This window comes from Trifolium pratense, linkage group LG5, assembly GCF_020283565.1.
Source record: "Trifolium pratense cultivar HEN17-A07 linkage group LG5, ARS_RC_1.1, whole genome shotgun sequence".
NCBI classification, from domain to species: domain Eukaryota; kingdom Viridiplantae; phylum Streptophyta; class Magnoliopsida; order Fabales; family Fabaceae; genus Trifolium; species Trifolium pratense.
Window position 1 is genome coordinate 7,025,407 of NC_060063.1, and position 16,091 is coordinate 7,041,497.

Genomic DNA, 16,091 nt, shown 5'->3' on the forward strand with positions numbered 1-16,091 from the left:
CAATTTATGACCATATTTATTATGAAGGTGGAAAACACAAGAAGGGGGGGTTGAATTGTGTTTTAGTATTTTAAAAACTTTTTCGAGTTGCAGCGGATAAAACTAAAACACAAGGTAAAAATATAGAGAGGAAAGAAGAACACAAAAGATTTTATACTGGTTCCTCTCACAAATTGAGAGTAGTTCAGTCCTGTTGCACTTCCAAGAGAGTTTCACTAAAATAATCACAAAGATTACAACCACTTGTTGAGACAAAATCCTATTTTGATGTTTTAAAGATAATAACCCTTAATTAAATTTTAATTTGATTCTGATCATTTTGTGATCTAACAAGTTCTCTTGAGTGATTTAATTTAAGGATATATGCAAAGGATTAAATTAACCTTGTTTCACTCATAAGAAAAGAATCAAACACGTTTTAGACAAATCTGCCTCAGAGAATGATCTCAGATTGGTCTCCAGACTCACGTGTTCAAAAGCATAAGCATTTATTCAAGTCAACTTGGACTTATTAAAGGATCATAATAGTGCAAATAAGTCATTTAAGGCAAGGAATTGATTTTGGTTATTGGACTTACTCGAATAAGCTTCTTTAAGGAATAATAAATTCACATCTTGCAACAAGGCTCTATGTTCTCCAAGAACATCATTAAAGAAGATAATTTAGACCAATGAGAACTCAACAACAAGTGGTGACAGCTTGCAAGGAAGCTTCACATCTGATCCAAGTACAAGAGTATGACAAGGGTGACTACATTCTTCCATAAAAGAATAATTCATTTACTATTCATGTGTCCTTTGAAGGACAAGTGAACAGTTGCTAATCTATGCCTTTGTTGAGTGTTTACAGCTGTTTGACAACTTGCAACAACTTGCAACAGCTCATAAATTCGTTGGACCTTATCCACACCACTTCTTGACAACTTGCAACAACTTGCAACAGCTCATAAATTCGTTGGACCTTATCCACACCACTTCAGAGAATGGTCTCCAATATCTTGGAGAATGATCTCCCAGGTTTTTGCACTTAGGTGGCAATCTTATCCAAAGGCATTCAAATCTTATTTCCACACATGGGAAATACATTTGCAACGGATATACACTCAGAGACAACTCATTGACAGTTGGCTAAAGAATATTTATGACCAACAAGTACAATATGACAGTCAGAGACCATTAGAAGAATGATCTCCTGGAGCATCTAAAGGACAGATTCACATTGACTGTTTTGTTTCTCTCACAACGGCTATTTCTCCACCCACAACGTATATGTCTGATGTTCAAGCAACAAGGGAGCATCTCCATCTATAAATAGCACGTTGATTTGGTTGGAAGAGCAAGAACTTGAAGCACACAAAGCAATCTAATACATTCCATCTCAAGCAATCAAGCTCTTCTTTTCACTCTTACTCTAAAGCTCTCTAGAAATCTAAGATCATATTTTGTAGAGTACTTTGAGTGTATAATTTGTAAGCTTCACAACCGGTTAGGTTCATAAGCTTAGATCCAAAAGAAATCATTGATAAATCCTTAGGATTCTCTCAAGTCAATTGGGTATAATTGATTGAGGTTACCTTGTAAAGGTAGATCAGCTGGTTATAGCTGGATACTTTGTGGTCTTGGTTTTAGATCATAAAGGGTCTTTGATCTGGGCTTAGATCAAAGGGAAGTTTCTGTAATCTTGGTCTAGATTATAGTGGATAATCTCACGCAAGTGGGGATTGGAGTAGCTCATACTATTAAGGGGTGAACCAGGATAAATTCTTTGTGTGATTCTCTTCTCCCTTACTCTTTTATTTGTGCAAACACTATACACACTAAATACTTACTTGCACTTATATTTTAAGGAGAACGTTCTCCAGTTGATCTAACATTGTGTTGCTATAGTCTGTTATTGTCTTAACTTGTTTTGCAGTTTAAAATTTAAAAGGGTCACAATTCAAACCTCTCTTTCTTGTGACAAACCTTGTTACTTCACCACTTGCTCAACTTATCACTAAGAAGAGACTTCCTACTCAAATGCTCAAGTTACCTTAACAAGAGACTTCTTACAACACAAGGATTCAAATGAAAGTATAAAAGACACCTAAGACTTAAACAAACACAAGTATGATAAGTTACAAAGTGTTTGAGCAATATTCAGAATATGACATAGTCAGAGCTTCAGAGCTTTAAGTCTTTGTGCAGAGTTCTTTCAATTCGAGTGTATGCGCGTGTCTTTCTTTTTCAGAGATGCAATTCATCTTGTATATATAGGCGAATGAAATAGAGACGTTGTATTTGACCGTTGATGAAGATAAGATAGTCAGCTTGGTCTGATCTAAATTGTCTTGACATGGATTTGAATTACCATCCAATTTTGAACAAGAGTTTCCATAACTTTTCCTTGACGTAGAGAAAGTTTTCTTTCTCAGCAAAGAAGACCAGCCATATCACGTTACTTCCTTAAGACTAGGGATTGTGTAAGATAGCTATCCCGAACCATTGGTATAGTCGCTTTCGTCTTTGATAAACGTGTTGACCATATGAATCAAATAGGCAAACATCTTCATTGAAAAGATCAGAGATCTGTGCAGAGGTTCATCATCTTCCGAGCTTTCAACTTCTGAAGCTTACATCTTCTGAATGTTGATAACCTATGAGCCTTCAGAACTTCTGAATGATCATCTTCTGGCATGTCTTCAGAGCTTATCTTCAAAATAAATTTGCATTCTTGAAATCAAATTTTAGTACCTCCAATTGTACATTTAATACTTTGTTATCATCAAAACCTTTAATAGTGATTGAGAATTTTACAAAACTCAATTTTGTTCCAACATATTTTGAACCTAAATATGCACAGTTCCATTTATTATATACTAGTTTCATTTATCCATGTTTTCTATGTTGCTAACGTATATAAATTGTAAACGGAGATTTATTAATTATAAAAGAATATTGGAACAAATGAAGAGAAAGTGGTAGTGTATAGTTGGTTTTTGGAAGTTAAAGGACAATATAATTGGTTTTTGGAAGTTATTAAAGAAGAGTTTGAATTTTAAAAAAATTGTTAAGAGTATTTTGGGATTTTTGAAAAAATGCTACACCAAAACACATTGTTTTGCCTTTATTATAGGTATAGATATACAGAGTATATTATTTTCTTCACTCACACTAAACGTGAAGGTATGAAAACACAAGAAAGGCGGGGTTGGATTGTGTTTTAAGACAAACTACAACTTTTTCGAGTTAAGCTTAAAAGCAGCGGATAACACAAAACGAACACAAAGATAACGAGATCACAAGAAAGAAGATGGACACAAGCAATTTATACTGATTCCTCTCACAAAACGAGAGTAGTCCAGTCCCCTTGCACTTCAAAGGGATTTTCACTATAATCACACAAGATTACAATTGCTCAAGCACACAACAAGAGACTTTTACACAATGTTCAAGCACCAAGCAAGAGACTTCTCAATCTAAAGTATAAATAAAGATTGTTGTGATAATACAAAGCACTAATGAAATCTTAGAGCTAAAATACAATGAGTAGATACTGACTTCAAAGTATTTTTTATGTGAATGAAATTCAATGGTTCAGAGCTTAAGTGCTTGTGTTTACACTGATTTTTGGTAAACAATCGCTAGTTTAAATTAATTACTTGAGAGATCAACTAGTAAATCTCGGGACAAGTGTTTGTGCGTTAGATTAAAAGAGTTTTGAATGTTCTTCATTAGATGCAACATTAATTTGCAATAAAAGGGGTATTTAAAGCAAAAAGGTTTTAAAGGCGAAGTTTGTAAAGTAAAGTTTGTATGAAAGAAACATGTAAATCATAAATCAAAGATAAATGACAAGAAAGTTCACTCGAATGAGAGAACCATTTAAATGCAAGAAGATAAAAAACTTTGAAAGTAAAGACTTTGTAAAGTTTAAATTTGCATTGAAATGTAAAGGTTTACAAATAAAAAAAAATGGTTCACTGATTCATACATGTTTCTCGATGTACTCGTTTCTCGCTGTAGCATGGATACTTTGAGTTTTTGAGAATTTGTGTATGTGAATTGTGACCCTTATTTCGACTAATAAACTACTATTTATAGACAACATAAGTAACTGCTACTTAACGTTAAACTAGTAGTCTTCTGCCACGCGTCCTTCTTCATTTGAAATGAAACAATGCTCTGAAGCGCTGCAACTGTCGAAATCGAATCATATTTGAAAGGAAAAGATTTTCTAAGTCCACAATCATTAGTATTTCGATTCATAACTGCAATCGAACACCAGACGATCGAAAGGCAATATTTCCTGATAGCAAAGGAAAATAAGTCATCTCTTTTACCTTTTTAACTTAGAAATAGGACAACGAATCCATACTTTTTCAGAATACTTTCTATTAGAACTCTCTTATTCTTAAAGACATTACCCTTAACTTTCATAAATGAGATGATCAAAGATAATCTCTCTTGTTCTTGAAGACATTTATGCCTCACTTTATGAAAGTCGAAATTAATGAACTTTAATAGAGTTAATGTCCTTGAAACCAAAGATAGGAACATATTTTAGCTCGACTAAAATATGGGATAACAAATTGCCCCCAAAAATGCCAATTTCGATTTGAATGATTCGAATGAAATATGAGATGGGCATTTTTAAAGTACTTTATTAGCCCCCAAACCATTTTTTATTGATTATCGGCCATCCCGTACTTGTTTGATGAATAAATTTAATATAAATCTGAACTAAGCCTATTTTACTATAAGACCAACCAAGTAAGCAGACAAATGTATGACGACCATTTTTACATAGAGTACATATAAGCAACAAAAAAAAAACATTATACACACATGCTTCAATTTCGGTCATATTGAACGACTTGATTGAGAAATTTTGAATTCCTTAGTGAAAGTAAGTATAATTAGCTAGGTTTATATATGAACTGTGTTTCAAGTTTAAGAGAATTTGATCTATAAATTTTGATTTCTTTAGTCACAATCCACATTAGTATTAGTTCATTACATAAGAACTAGGTTTCGTAAGTCATAGTTAATCCAACTAGTGAGGTTTAATTATTTGATTATCGAAATTTGAATTCTTAAATGTTTCTCGTTCCAATTTAGTCTAGTTGAACAGTCAAATTTAGAATATTTGATCTCCTTAGTCTCCTTAGTCACTTTCAGATTAGTTGGTTGCGACTTAACAATTCTTTCATAATAACTAGATTTATCGTCAGATTGTTGAATTTCAATTTCTTAAGTGTTTATTATTCCAATTAGGTCAAGTTGAACAAATTGATTGAGATGAATGATTCCCTTTGTCACAATTGAGACATAACAATAATTTCATATGAACTAGGTTTCTTAAGTTATAATAGTTAATATAACTAGTTGAGGTTTAGTTGTTTGATTGAAGATTTATTGTGAACTAATATAAAAACATATTTAGGGTAAATTTAATCTTAAATTCTTAATCACAAATAAACTGATATTTGACAAAAATAAAATAAAAAATACAAATCTGATTTACCTGTCAATTTAAGCCTTTTTCCAGCCTGTCTCCATCGTGTTTCTATTTCCAAACTTTGCGTTTAGCATTAAACAAAATACACATAAATAGTCAAAAAAGAAAGAAAAAAAATTAAAAAAATATGGAAATATAAAATAAAAATAAAAAATAAAATAAAAAGCACTTTCTTTCTTTCTCTTTGTTTGTGAAGACCTGGTTTCTTTGTTGTTAACCAGGTCTTAACAAGCTCCAAATCCAAATCCTTTTTCCTCTCACATTCTCAATTTTCCTTTTCAATTTTCGTTCCTTTTTCCTTCAACAATGAATGATCTTCTAACGGTAATGTTCAATTCTGCACTTTCTTTTTATTTGTTTGATTTTTTAACTATTTTTTATTCAAGTTTTGTTCTTTTTATAGGGTTTTGTTTAGATCTAGTATTTTGTATAATGGGTTTCCCTTGATTTTTGATTTTGTGTTGTTGGGTTATCTAGATTTGAGAAAAAAAAAAATTGTTCTTTGTGATACTTGTTTGCCAAGAAATCGGGGGATTTTGAATTTGAAGAAGGTTGTTTTTAGACATTTTTATTTAATCGATTCTGGGTGAAAACAATTCTTGGTCAGACTTTACTTATCTTGTAATCGAACTCTTGATTACCGGCCCCCTTCCCCAAGAACCAGAGGGTTAATACCAAAAACAAATAAGAACAGGATTTTAGAATTATTTATTTATATATATATGATACATATTGCAATGTAGTTGCGTATAGCTGCTGGTGGATATTTCATGGTTTTCTGCAAAATTTGATTACCCTCTATTACTTCATAGTTTTATGAATTTTGAGAGATTTCTGTTATTGGAATTGGTATTGATTTTTCTTTATAGGTTTGATATGTTTTGTTGAATTTGTGTTATGAGCAATGTTTAAAAACGGAATAGAACTAGACGGTTCAGCTGGTTGAATGGTGATCAGTGAACCGACATTGTCAACGGTTTGGTGATTTGAGCGCTGATTTGATCGCGCTTTTGTCCTTGTTTGAGCGATTTAAAGCAGTTGGCATATAACCCTAAGGTCTTGCCGATTTGATGTTTGGTTTGGTTTCTAAATATAGGTTTTGAGATCTGTTTGATTTATGAAAAAAGCTATAGGGATAGCGACGGTTAAACTAATCTAGATTTAAGTATCCACTAGGTTTTAAAATTAAAATTAAGTAATGGATGGAGCATTAAGATGTTTTTCATTGGATTTGGATAACTTTAGTGAATTTTTTTGGTAAGAAAGTAACTCAAAAGATATTCTGTATGGAATGTTATGAAGCAAGTGTTTAGGAAAGAAAGACCCTTTTTGGTATTTACAAAGTTCATGGAATGTTTACCGAAACTGTGTTTGCAATTATTAATTTCTAATATGCTTGCATTAAATTTAATTAGACTTATGACCCTGAATTATGTAATCACTTCCATTTTTTCAAATTATTACTAGTGTCGACGTGTCAATTTTGTGTCTAGAATATGTGTCTGTGTCTAGGATATGTTAGATCTTGTGTTGAGAGTCTGCTGCAAATACATGAACTAGAAGAACATAGCCATATATATTAATTTGATGATTTTCTTCAGGAATCGTTTGACATCCCCCGTGGCCGAGGTCATGGAGGTGGTGACGTTGAAATGGGGGAATACGGAAGGAATTCCGGAGAGATTAGCTTGGATAGTTTCTTCAAAAAGGTATTCCATCTTTATATATTTGATGAAAACAAGCATTATAAATAGTGGATGGTTTTAACATTCATGACTTAATTGGTTCAATAGGTTCAAGAACTTGAGAAACAATATGCTAAGCTGGATAACCTTTTGAGAAAGCTTCAGGTTACTTTTCTTTCTCACAGTTTACTACTAACTATTTTCTCGTGTGAAACATTTATCGGTTGAACTGAAAATCGTTTAAATTTTGTTGTCAATGCTCATCGTTTTTATGCAAACCATTATGCAGGATGCTCATGAGGAGTCCAAAGCTGTTAGCAAAGCTCCTGCCATGAAGGGTTCGTATGATATGTTTTATCTTTTTTCGATCAATCTTTTGTATGTTTCAATATAATATGTTAAATTGTTACACGTTTGAATATGCGTTCTGTGACTATAAATGAAGTTTTATGAATATCAAACAAATTTATTCTACTTGATCCTTGCCTGCAGCTATAAGGCAGAGAATGGATAAAGATGTCGATGAAGTTAAGAAAACTGCGCATTTCTTAAAGACCAAAGTTGAAGAGCTAGACAAAGAGGTAAAATCTCTACTGAAAAATCTTCGAGTGTTGTATTGAGTACTTAGATTCTTGTTATTAATTTCATGGTCTCATCCCTTACTCCATTATGTGTCGTAGAATTTGGCTAATAGACAGAAGCCTGGTTGCGGAAAAGGATCAGCTGTTGATCGGTCAAGAACAGCAACGACAATGTCAGTAATTATCCATCTTTATGACTAAACCTGAGGATTTTCCGCAAACCATGATTACACGTTTGCGCTTCTAAATCATCATTATGATTATTATTGGCTTAGAGTTTTTACTGAACCAAACTCGTATGTAACTTTTTTTTTGTAGTAACTTGAAAAAGAAACTGAAGGACAAGATGGCTGAATTTCAGGTAAGTTAATCGCATTTTTTGTTCGATATTTTTGTTTAGAGTCACCTAATATTCGACTTAATTGCTTATTATTTGTCAAAATCTTTGCAGACCCTGAGAACAGCCATCCATGAAGAATATCGAGACATTGTTGAGAGACGTGTATTTACAGGTTTGAGTTCATTACTTATTAGTGTTTTTTCATTTTCGTTTACGCAATTTGATGCCATTGATTTATTTACCTCGACACGGAGTTAATAATTTTATGTATTATCTGGTTTTCGCGATTGTCAGTAACGGGCAAAAGAGCTGATGAAGAGGTAATTTTTTAACTGAACTTTTTTAATGGAAGAAAATGTGCGCTTTAGAAGTTTTTCTTCTAATCATTTAACGATGTACAGACAATTGACAGATTAATTGAGACCGGAGACAGTGAACAAATTTTCCAAAAGGCAATCCAGGAACAAGGACGAGGCCAGGTTCGTCTCTCCTTAACTTTTAGAAGGCAATGTTGTAAAGAATAAGATCGGTTTGTTACAGATTATAAATAAATTAAAAAAAAAAAAAAAAAGTGATTTTGACATTTAAGAATTCAAAGATTATTATTTAGAGATTTTTAATGAAATCAGAAGCTACCTTGTAAGGTTATCTCTCACACATTCGAGTTATGTTTGTAGATAATGGATACCCTTGCAGAAATTCAAGAACGACACGAAGCAGTCAGAGATGTTGAGAGGAAACTGCTTGATTTACAACAGGTATTTAATCATTCCATTCAGTTAATTTGAATGTTATACATGTTGTTTTAAATAAGGGTGCCATAATTAAAGTGTCGGTTTAAATTAGGGTCAGTTGGGATGGCTTATTTGAGTTTATCTACTGGCATAAGCACTTGCAAGACTGTTTGGAAGAGCTTATGAAAAAAGTTTATCACATCAACTTATTTTCATTAGCTCTCTAGGATAGTTTATGAAAACAGTTTGATTTTATCTTATTTTTTTGTTGTAGAAATAGCTTAAGCACTTATAGTTATATGATAAGCACTTATTAAGTTGTCTTGGCAGATATATTAGTTTGGTTAATTATAACTTTCATGTCTTGGCAGATATTTATGGATATTGCAGTGTTAGTTGATGCACAAGGAGACATGCTTAACAACATAGAATCACAGGTAACATTTCATCACTTTGCGCATAATGTTAGAACTATTTGGTCCTCGAGAATTGAAAAATATTGATTTGATCTTCAAAAATTTCAAATGTCGGTCAAAATAGTTCGTGATGGATCCGGATTCAGTGCAGTCAGAGAGAGGTGACTGCACTGCAATCGGTCATATCTGGACCGTTTGATTAAGATTAGATGGACCGTACGATATTGATCATACGGTCAAAATATCCTGACTGCATGCAGTGTGACTGCAAAGAATCCAATTCCCCTGATGGGGAGTACTAAAATATTCTTAAAAATTATCGAAAAAATGAGTAAATATGATTGACGAGTTACATTTGTGATGAAATTCAGGTTACAAGTGCAGTAGATCATGTGCAGCGAGGTAACGATACTCTTATAAAGGCGAAGAAACTGCAAAAAAACTCGAGAAAATGGATGTGTATTGCCATCATGATATTTCTCATCATGGTTATGTTCATTGTTCTTTCTGTCCTCAAACCATGGGTTACTCATCAGGCATAGTTACTGATCAGTAACACATTATTAGACAACAATTGAGCATTAACATTCCTATTCATATTCCATTCTTTTTGTGATTATTAGTATCTTATTAAAGGGAACAATGTAATTAAGAAAATTAACTTCACTCTATTATACATGTGCATGTTTATCACATTTCTGCCTCTTCAAATTCAAAATATTTATTGGTTATATACTATATATAGTTGGACCTTACACTCATATTAGTTGTGACTTAGGTTTGAATTCAGAATATTGTCGATAGTAGGTTATACATAGTTTTTATTAACAAACTCACCATAACATAAAACACATATTTTTTTAGCAGCAAAAATCTTTTATTAATAAACTAACCATAACATAAGGCATATCTTTTTTTTTGGTACATAAGTTAGACACAGGCGGGCGCGTGGCCCGCTAGTAATAATATAAATAAAATAAATAAATATATATTATGCGGGTATGGGGCAGGGTGGGTACTAAGGTACCCTGTACTCGCACTCATACCCATTCATTTTTGCGGGTAATTACTCATACATGTGCCCGTACCCAAAATGCGGGTTTTTACCCTACCCGTTGTGGGTAATTTTTGCGGGTACTCTCTGGGTATGGGTCAAATAGTAATCCCTATATGTTGATTAATTCATATTTTATTGATAGATATTATAAGTACATCATAATAAATTATGAATTTATACAATTACAATCCTTGATTGTCTAATCTTACACTTTACTCGATTTAGAGAATCCATATCCCTAATTAGTTGTAGATTTTCGGTAATTAAATTTAAAATTATTTGTACACTTTTTTTTAAACTAAATTTGTGGGTCTTATATTTTGATTGACGTTTTTATTAATTAATTAAATAAAAACTAAATACCAAAAAAAAAAAAATAGCCCATCCCATAAAAAATAATAAAACTAGCAACTAATTGAGATATATATTAAATTAGATTAATTCTTTTTATGAGAAGATAAGTGATATGTTGCCTGAAAAAAAGATATGTGAGTGAGATATATTAATTGGGCAGAAAGAAAGAAAAGATATGGAATTCTTTCTTACTATATAAGTAAAGTGAGGAGCCTTGTTATTATTCATAGCATTACTTGAGAAACAAGAATTCCATTAATTCAATTATGTTTCACTGTAATTCTTGCTCCTCCTGCTTGACCGATGATGTTTGTCATCTATCTACACCTAACACTTCCTTCTTACAAGGCCAAGAAGAAGAAACCCAACAACAAACCAAAAATGTTGTTGTTGGGACAAATTGGGATGTTTGTGATTATGATATTCCATTGAATAAGAGAAAGATTGAGAAGGAAAAGAGTGATCTTAGCAACGACACTGATAATAATGATGATATTGTTTTGAGAAATTGGGAATATGATCTTCCAATAAAGAAGAGAAAGATCAACGGGAGAATTTTGGGGCTATTGCGAATATGATCTTCCATTGAAGAAGACAAAGATCAATATGGAAAAGAGAAATCTCAGCTACACAATGTTTCTTCGTCTACCAGCCACGACGACACAAAAATCGCCAACAAACAAGAAACTAAGAAGACGTGTAATGTTGATGATGAATGGGAGATCAAGAAGGTGCTTGAAAAGAGCGATGTTTGTCGCACTTTGAGTAGGCTTATGTTGAAGAAAGAATTGACTCAAGAGTTTGTGATTCCGGTGGTCTTGGGTGGTGCTAAAGCTGCCAAGCATAAAGGCGTGGAAGTAAAAGTATGGGACGTTGACACAAAGTCTCTTCATTCTCTCGTTTTCAAGATATGGACTTCCGCACAAAGCTATGTTTTCAATAAGAGATGGTTCAAAGATTTTGTTCTTAGAAGGGAATTAAAGAAAGGAGATCAAATTGGCTTACATTGGGATCGAGATAATGGACGCTTTAACTTTTCCGTAATTGCTTTATAATTTTTCGTTGTGTAGAACTACCGATCATTTTCTTGTGTAGTCTTTTGATGCGTGAAAAGCATATATCCTTCATTGATTATAGATTTATTTTATTCTATGATGTCCTATATAAATATGAACTATTTAGAAAATTATAATTTAATTATAGCACAAATCAAAACAAATAGTATTCAAATGAAATATATGCCCATATAGATCAAGCTCCAAAATCTAGATTCAAACTTAATCTAATATAATTCAACAATAAGATAAGAGACATATCAAATTTCAAAAGCAAATTTCCTCCTAAATTGTCACAAAGAAGTAAGAGATATATGGAAGTTGTGTATAGAGCATAGAGGATGAACTTATACATAATGAATCATTTATAGAGCTGCAAACATATATCACATCATATAGAAATCAAACCAAAGTTTTTATTTTTTTTGTTTTACAATGAGCTGGGGATCGAACCCAGGACCTATAACGTACTACTCAAAGCCCTCACCATTAGACCAAACCTAATGGCTTAAATCAAACCAAAGTTCTGGAATACACTACTTTATACGTACATATATAAAAAAAAAATCAATTGGACAAACTCAAACCTTGATCTACCATGATTAAGAATACATATAAATAAAATGCAGCATACATAATTAAGAAATCAAATGTTATTGATTATTTATTTGTGAATCTTTGATTGATCGAATTACATTTCGATTCGCGAAGACCTGAACTTCATATATAACTTCATAGGGAATTATTCGCAACAAATTGAAAATATCTAACGACGTAGCTATTTACAATTAATTTTTTTAAAATTTTTATGTGGATATAAATGTGAAAATTTTCATTTTGAAATTTGTTACTAATTTGGTTACCTTCATGCAGAATTTTCTAAATGGAATTATTTGCTTACTGCCCCTAACAAAAATTATTAAAAATCCATTTTTTGTGAACCTTTGAGCAAAATCCACAAAATTTAATTTTTGACAATTAGTTGGTCACAAGTTTCTGTCTTAGATAGATAATATATTTTATTGAATTGATTTTCTTAATAATTGTAGTTTAAGACACATTATTGGTATAATTATTCTGCACTCTAGAGATTATTCTTAAAAAAATTGTAACTTGGCCCTAAACTTGTAATAAATTGTATTTAGGTTCTTGAACTAATTTTTTTTATTATTATATTTATAAACTTTTATATAATTTTACATTACGTCTCTGTTTAATATTTATCAAATTTCATTCTGTTCTGGATTAGTCCCCAAGACTCATTCAAACTAAATACGAACATCACAACGCCACACACTGAATCTTCAAAAATCACGACAAAATCCACACATTCGAATAACACTTCCTCAATGGGTCATTTATTGACTTAAGTTTTATAGTGTTTGTAAGTACACCACCCATCAGAAACTTCGCATTGTTGTCCTCCGCCGCAACCTCTACTTTCTAGAACATATCCATGATTAAATGGAACTAAGAACACATCCATGATTAAATCAAACTAAAATACCATTTTGTAGTTTTCTTATTGCATTTCTTAGTCAAATGACAAAGAAGACAATGACAATGTCTCATGTATAATAAACATTGGATTGCTTGAGTTTGGTAAAGAAAACAGTAAAAATATTGATAATAAAGTTGTGTTGTCGGTGACTTGAGGAGCAATTTACAACAAACGTAGTCCACACGACATGATAAATTGATAATATGTATAAAATAAAAATAAAATATAGTCATGTAAACGCAACTTATAAGTTGATAGGAATATTGCGTATAATACATAGAAATCAATGTTTGAAATTTAGCACATTTATTTATTCATTTTAATAGTGAAATTTCTAACGACTAAATTACTTGACAAAAAAAAAATAATATACTTTTTTTTGTCATACTAATAATTTTCTGTCTTAATATATATTTATGTATGTGGCAATAGAAGTATAAGGTGAAAAATGAGTTGGTCCAACTAAGTGCCAAACATGAAAATTTGAATATGGATTCATCTCAAAATCAATATTGAGCCTCCAAGTGGAGACCATTCATGCTATATCATTAACATCTTTTTTATATATTCTTTGACCTAGACAAAATTATTTAAGGGATCAAAAAAGGACAAACACTAGCTAGCTTCTTTGATTTACTTTTTGATACTTTCTATTTTCTATGTGGTTTGATCATTTGGTGATCCTTTCTTCTTTACTTAAGCTTTAAGAATTTTGTTGACTATTTTAGATATATAGGATTATGGTTAAAATGTGTTTTCTTTTCCAACCAATTTCCAACTTTTTATTTTTCAATAAAGTTGAACTAATGGCTAATAGAAGCATGTTAGGGTCGTTAGTGAAGACTTATTCAAATCACGACTGATATAAATTATTGACCAAATTTTATTTTTATTTACTTTTTTTTTTTGCGTAAAATGATATCCTCCGTACGAAACTGGAAAGACTAATTTCTTGAGACTAATTTTAATCCAAGTTCATTCATTGGTTTCCGTGTTTTTCTCTCTTCCCTATTTCTTTCTCTCAAACCAAACACATCATAAGAGTTTTAACACTGATATATGCCCTAACCAGGGATGAAAGCCAAGATTTTGGTTAAGTTAAAAGATACCCGCGTCATCTTGGATTTTTTTTTCTCTTCCAATAAGTAATGGATTTTATTAAATAATCAAAGACCATTAATATCACTTCAATTAATAAAAATTTCTCTCCGTTCTAATCTTTTTTTAATAAGAAAACATGTTTATTTGTGCGGTGGTGATACATATACATATATGTTATTTAATCAAAAAATATACATATATGTTATAAATTTTAAGAACTATTGAAGGTACATAATAAAATTTCTTTTGTTTAAAAAAGTATCGAAGGTACAACTAAAATTGCATGGATTTGAATATTCTCTTTTTTTGGAGTTGAAAATTCAATTTGATTCTCTTTTTGTTCAACATCCAAAATGAAACATGAGAGTAATGCCAACAAACCAGACAGGTATATCGGAGACAAATTTAATATTGTCAAGTTGTCTTCATCATTCATAATTTAAAAATTTATTAAATTATTATATTATTGTAGTGTATTATATTATATTAAGCCCACTTGACACATTTTTTCATTCATATATCTCTTACAACAACATGAAAATTGAGGAATAAAACTTTGCACTATATTTTTTTTCATACATATTATTTCTTCCTACTCAATGGAAATTCAATTTGAAGAACCAAAGAGTTTGAGACCAAAAAGAGGTAACAAATTCAAAGGGAAAAACAAAAAGATTGAAACAAAAAACAAATTTGTTGGGGTGAGACAAAGACCATCAGGTAGATATGTTGCTGAGATTAAGGACACAACACAAAACATAAGAATGTGGCTTGGAACATTTGAAACAGCCGAGGAAGCTGCGAAAGCTTACGATGAAGCTGCGACACTTCTTCGAGGTTCCAACACTCGCACCAACTTCGTCACAAATGTTTCCTATGATTCGCCTCTCGCTTCGCGGATTCAAAGTCTTCTTAACAACCGAGGAAAAGGTACCAAACAACAGGAAGAAGATATGGATGTTAGAAGAAGCATCGCCAATCGTGCTAACACAGCTAGTGGTACTACTAATAGGACTAGGGCCGGTAGCACCACTAACAATACTAGCACGACTCGAGGTTATGTTAAAAGTACTAGTAGTACTACTAGAACTGGAAGTGTCGCTAGCACTAATAATGATATTAGCGGTATTACTAATAGTACTAGTGCTAGCAGCGTGACTAGCACTAATACTATTATTAGTACTAATTCGAGCGATAACAACATTCACAAAAACATTGAAAACACGATTTCTAGTGTGACAACAAAACAAAACAAAAAATTATTGGAGGATGCATATAGGCCAGATTTGAGCATTTTAAATGAGTATGAATCTAGTTTCAATAAGTCCAATGTTTCATGGGATTTTGGACCTATTTTTGATAATTTTCCTTTTGGTCAAGGGTTGGATATGAAAAACCATGATGGAATATTGTGTGATATGGTTGACTTAGGGGTTTCAGAATTTGAAAGGATGAAAGTTGAAAGGCAAATATCAGCTTCACTTTATGCAATAAATGGTGTGCAAGAGTACATGGAAACTGTTCAAGATTCCAATGAAGCTCTATGGAATCTTTCACCCTTGTGTTCATTTTTATGTTCAAACAAACAACATGTATGAAGTTTTCTTTTTGGTATACATTAGGTATATTCTCCGGCGAAGACTAACATTTCGAGTCAAATAGGATTATATACACGACAAAAATAAACTTGTTTCTATAGTTTTAACGCTACTGTATTCTAAGTGTGAAGTCTGAATATGAATATGATTTTTTAAAAAAGATCTTTGC

At 31.8% G+C, this 16,091-nt stretch overlaps 3 protein-coding genes across 3 annotated transcripts; all 3 read left to right on the forward strand.

Annotated features, from left to right (window-relative positions):
• The first annotated feature begins 5,627 nt into the window (after positions 1-5,627).
• On the forward strand, positions 5,628-9,996 carry LOC123884661 (syntaxin-132-like). Its single transcript, XM_045933805.1, has 13 exons — positions 5,628-5,824; positions 7,102-7,209; positions 7,294-7,350; positions 7,475-7,523; positions 7,678-7,766; positions 7,866-7,939; positions 8,085-8,127; positions 8,218-8,278; positions 8,401-8,426; positions 8,508-8,585; positions 8,784-8,864; positions 9,212-9,277; positions 9,628-9,996. The coding sequence occupies exons 1-13, from the start codon at positions 5,807-5,809 to the stop codon at positions 9,796-9,798; spliced, it is 921 nt and encodes a 306-aa protein (XP_045789761.1). The 5' UTR covers positions 5,628-5,806; the 3' UTR covers positions 9,799-9,996.
• Positions 9,997-10,933: 937 nt separating this feature from the next.
• LOC123885958 (putative B3 domain-containing protein At1g78640) lies at positions 10,934-11,722 on the forward strand. Its single transcript, XM_045935296.1, has 2 exons — positions 10,934-11,126; positions 11,259-11,722. The coding sequence occupies exons 1-2, from the start codon at positions 10,934-10,936 to the stop codon at positions 11,720-11,722; spliced, it is 657 nt and encodes a 218-aa protein (XP_045791252.1).
• Positions 11,723-14,871: 3,149 nt separating this feature from the next.
• Positions 14,872-16,076, forward strand: LOC123887433 (ethylene-responsive transcription factor ERN2-like). Its single transcript, XM_045936750.1, has one exon. It carries the CDS (start codon positions 14,924-14,926, stop codon positions 15,920-15,922), a length of 999 nt encoding a protein of 332 aa, XP_045792706.1. The 5' UTR covers positions 14,872-14,923; the 3' UTR covers positions 15,923-16,076.
• The last annotated feature ends 15 nt before the right edge of the window (positions 16,077-16,091 follow it).

Excerpts from the sequence above, each read along its gene's own strand:
- LOC123885958 (XM_045935296.1), top strand. The coding sequence starts at position 10,934 with ATGTTTCACTGTAATTCTTGCTCCTCCTGCTTGACCGATGATGTTTGT. Across the intron at positions 11,127-11,258 it reads AAAGATTGAGAAGGAAAAGA|AAGACAAAGATCAATATGGA; the intron begins GTGATCTTAGCA and ends CTTCCATTGAAG.
- LOC123884661 (XM_045933805.1), top strand. Across the intron at positions 7,351-7,474 it reads ACCTTTTGAGAAAGCTTCAG|GATGCTCATGAGGAGTCCAA; the intron begins GTTACTTTTCTT and ends ACCATTATGCAG. Across the intron at positions 8,427-8,507 it reads GCAAAAGAGCTGATGAAGAG|ACAATTGACAGATTAATTGA; the intron begins GTAATTTTTTAA and ends AACGATGTACAG.
- LOC123887433 (XM_045936750.1), top strand. The coding sequence starts at position 14,924 with ATGGAAATTCAATTTGAAGAACCAAAGAGTTTGAGACCAAAAAGAGGT.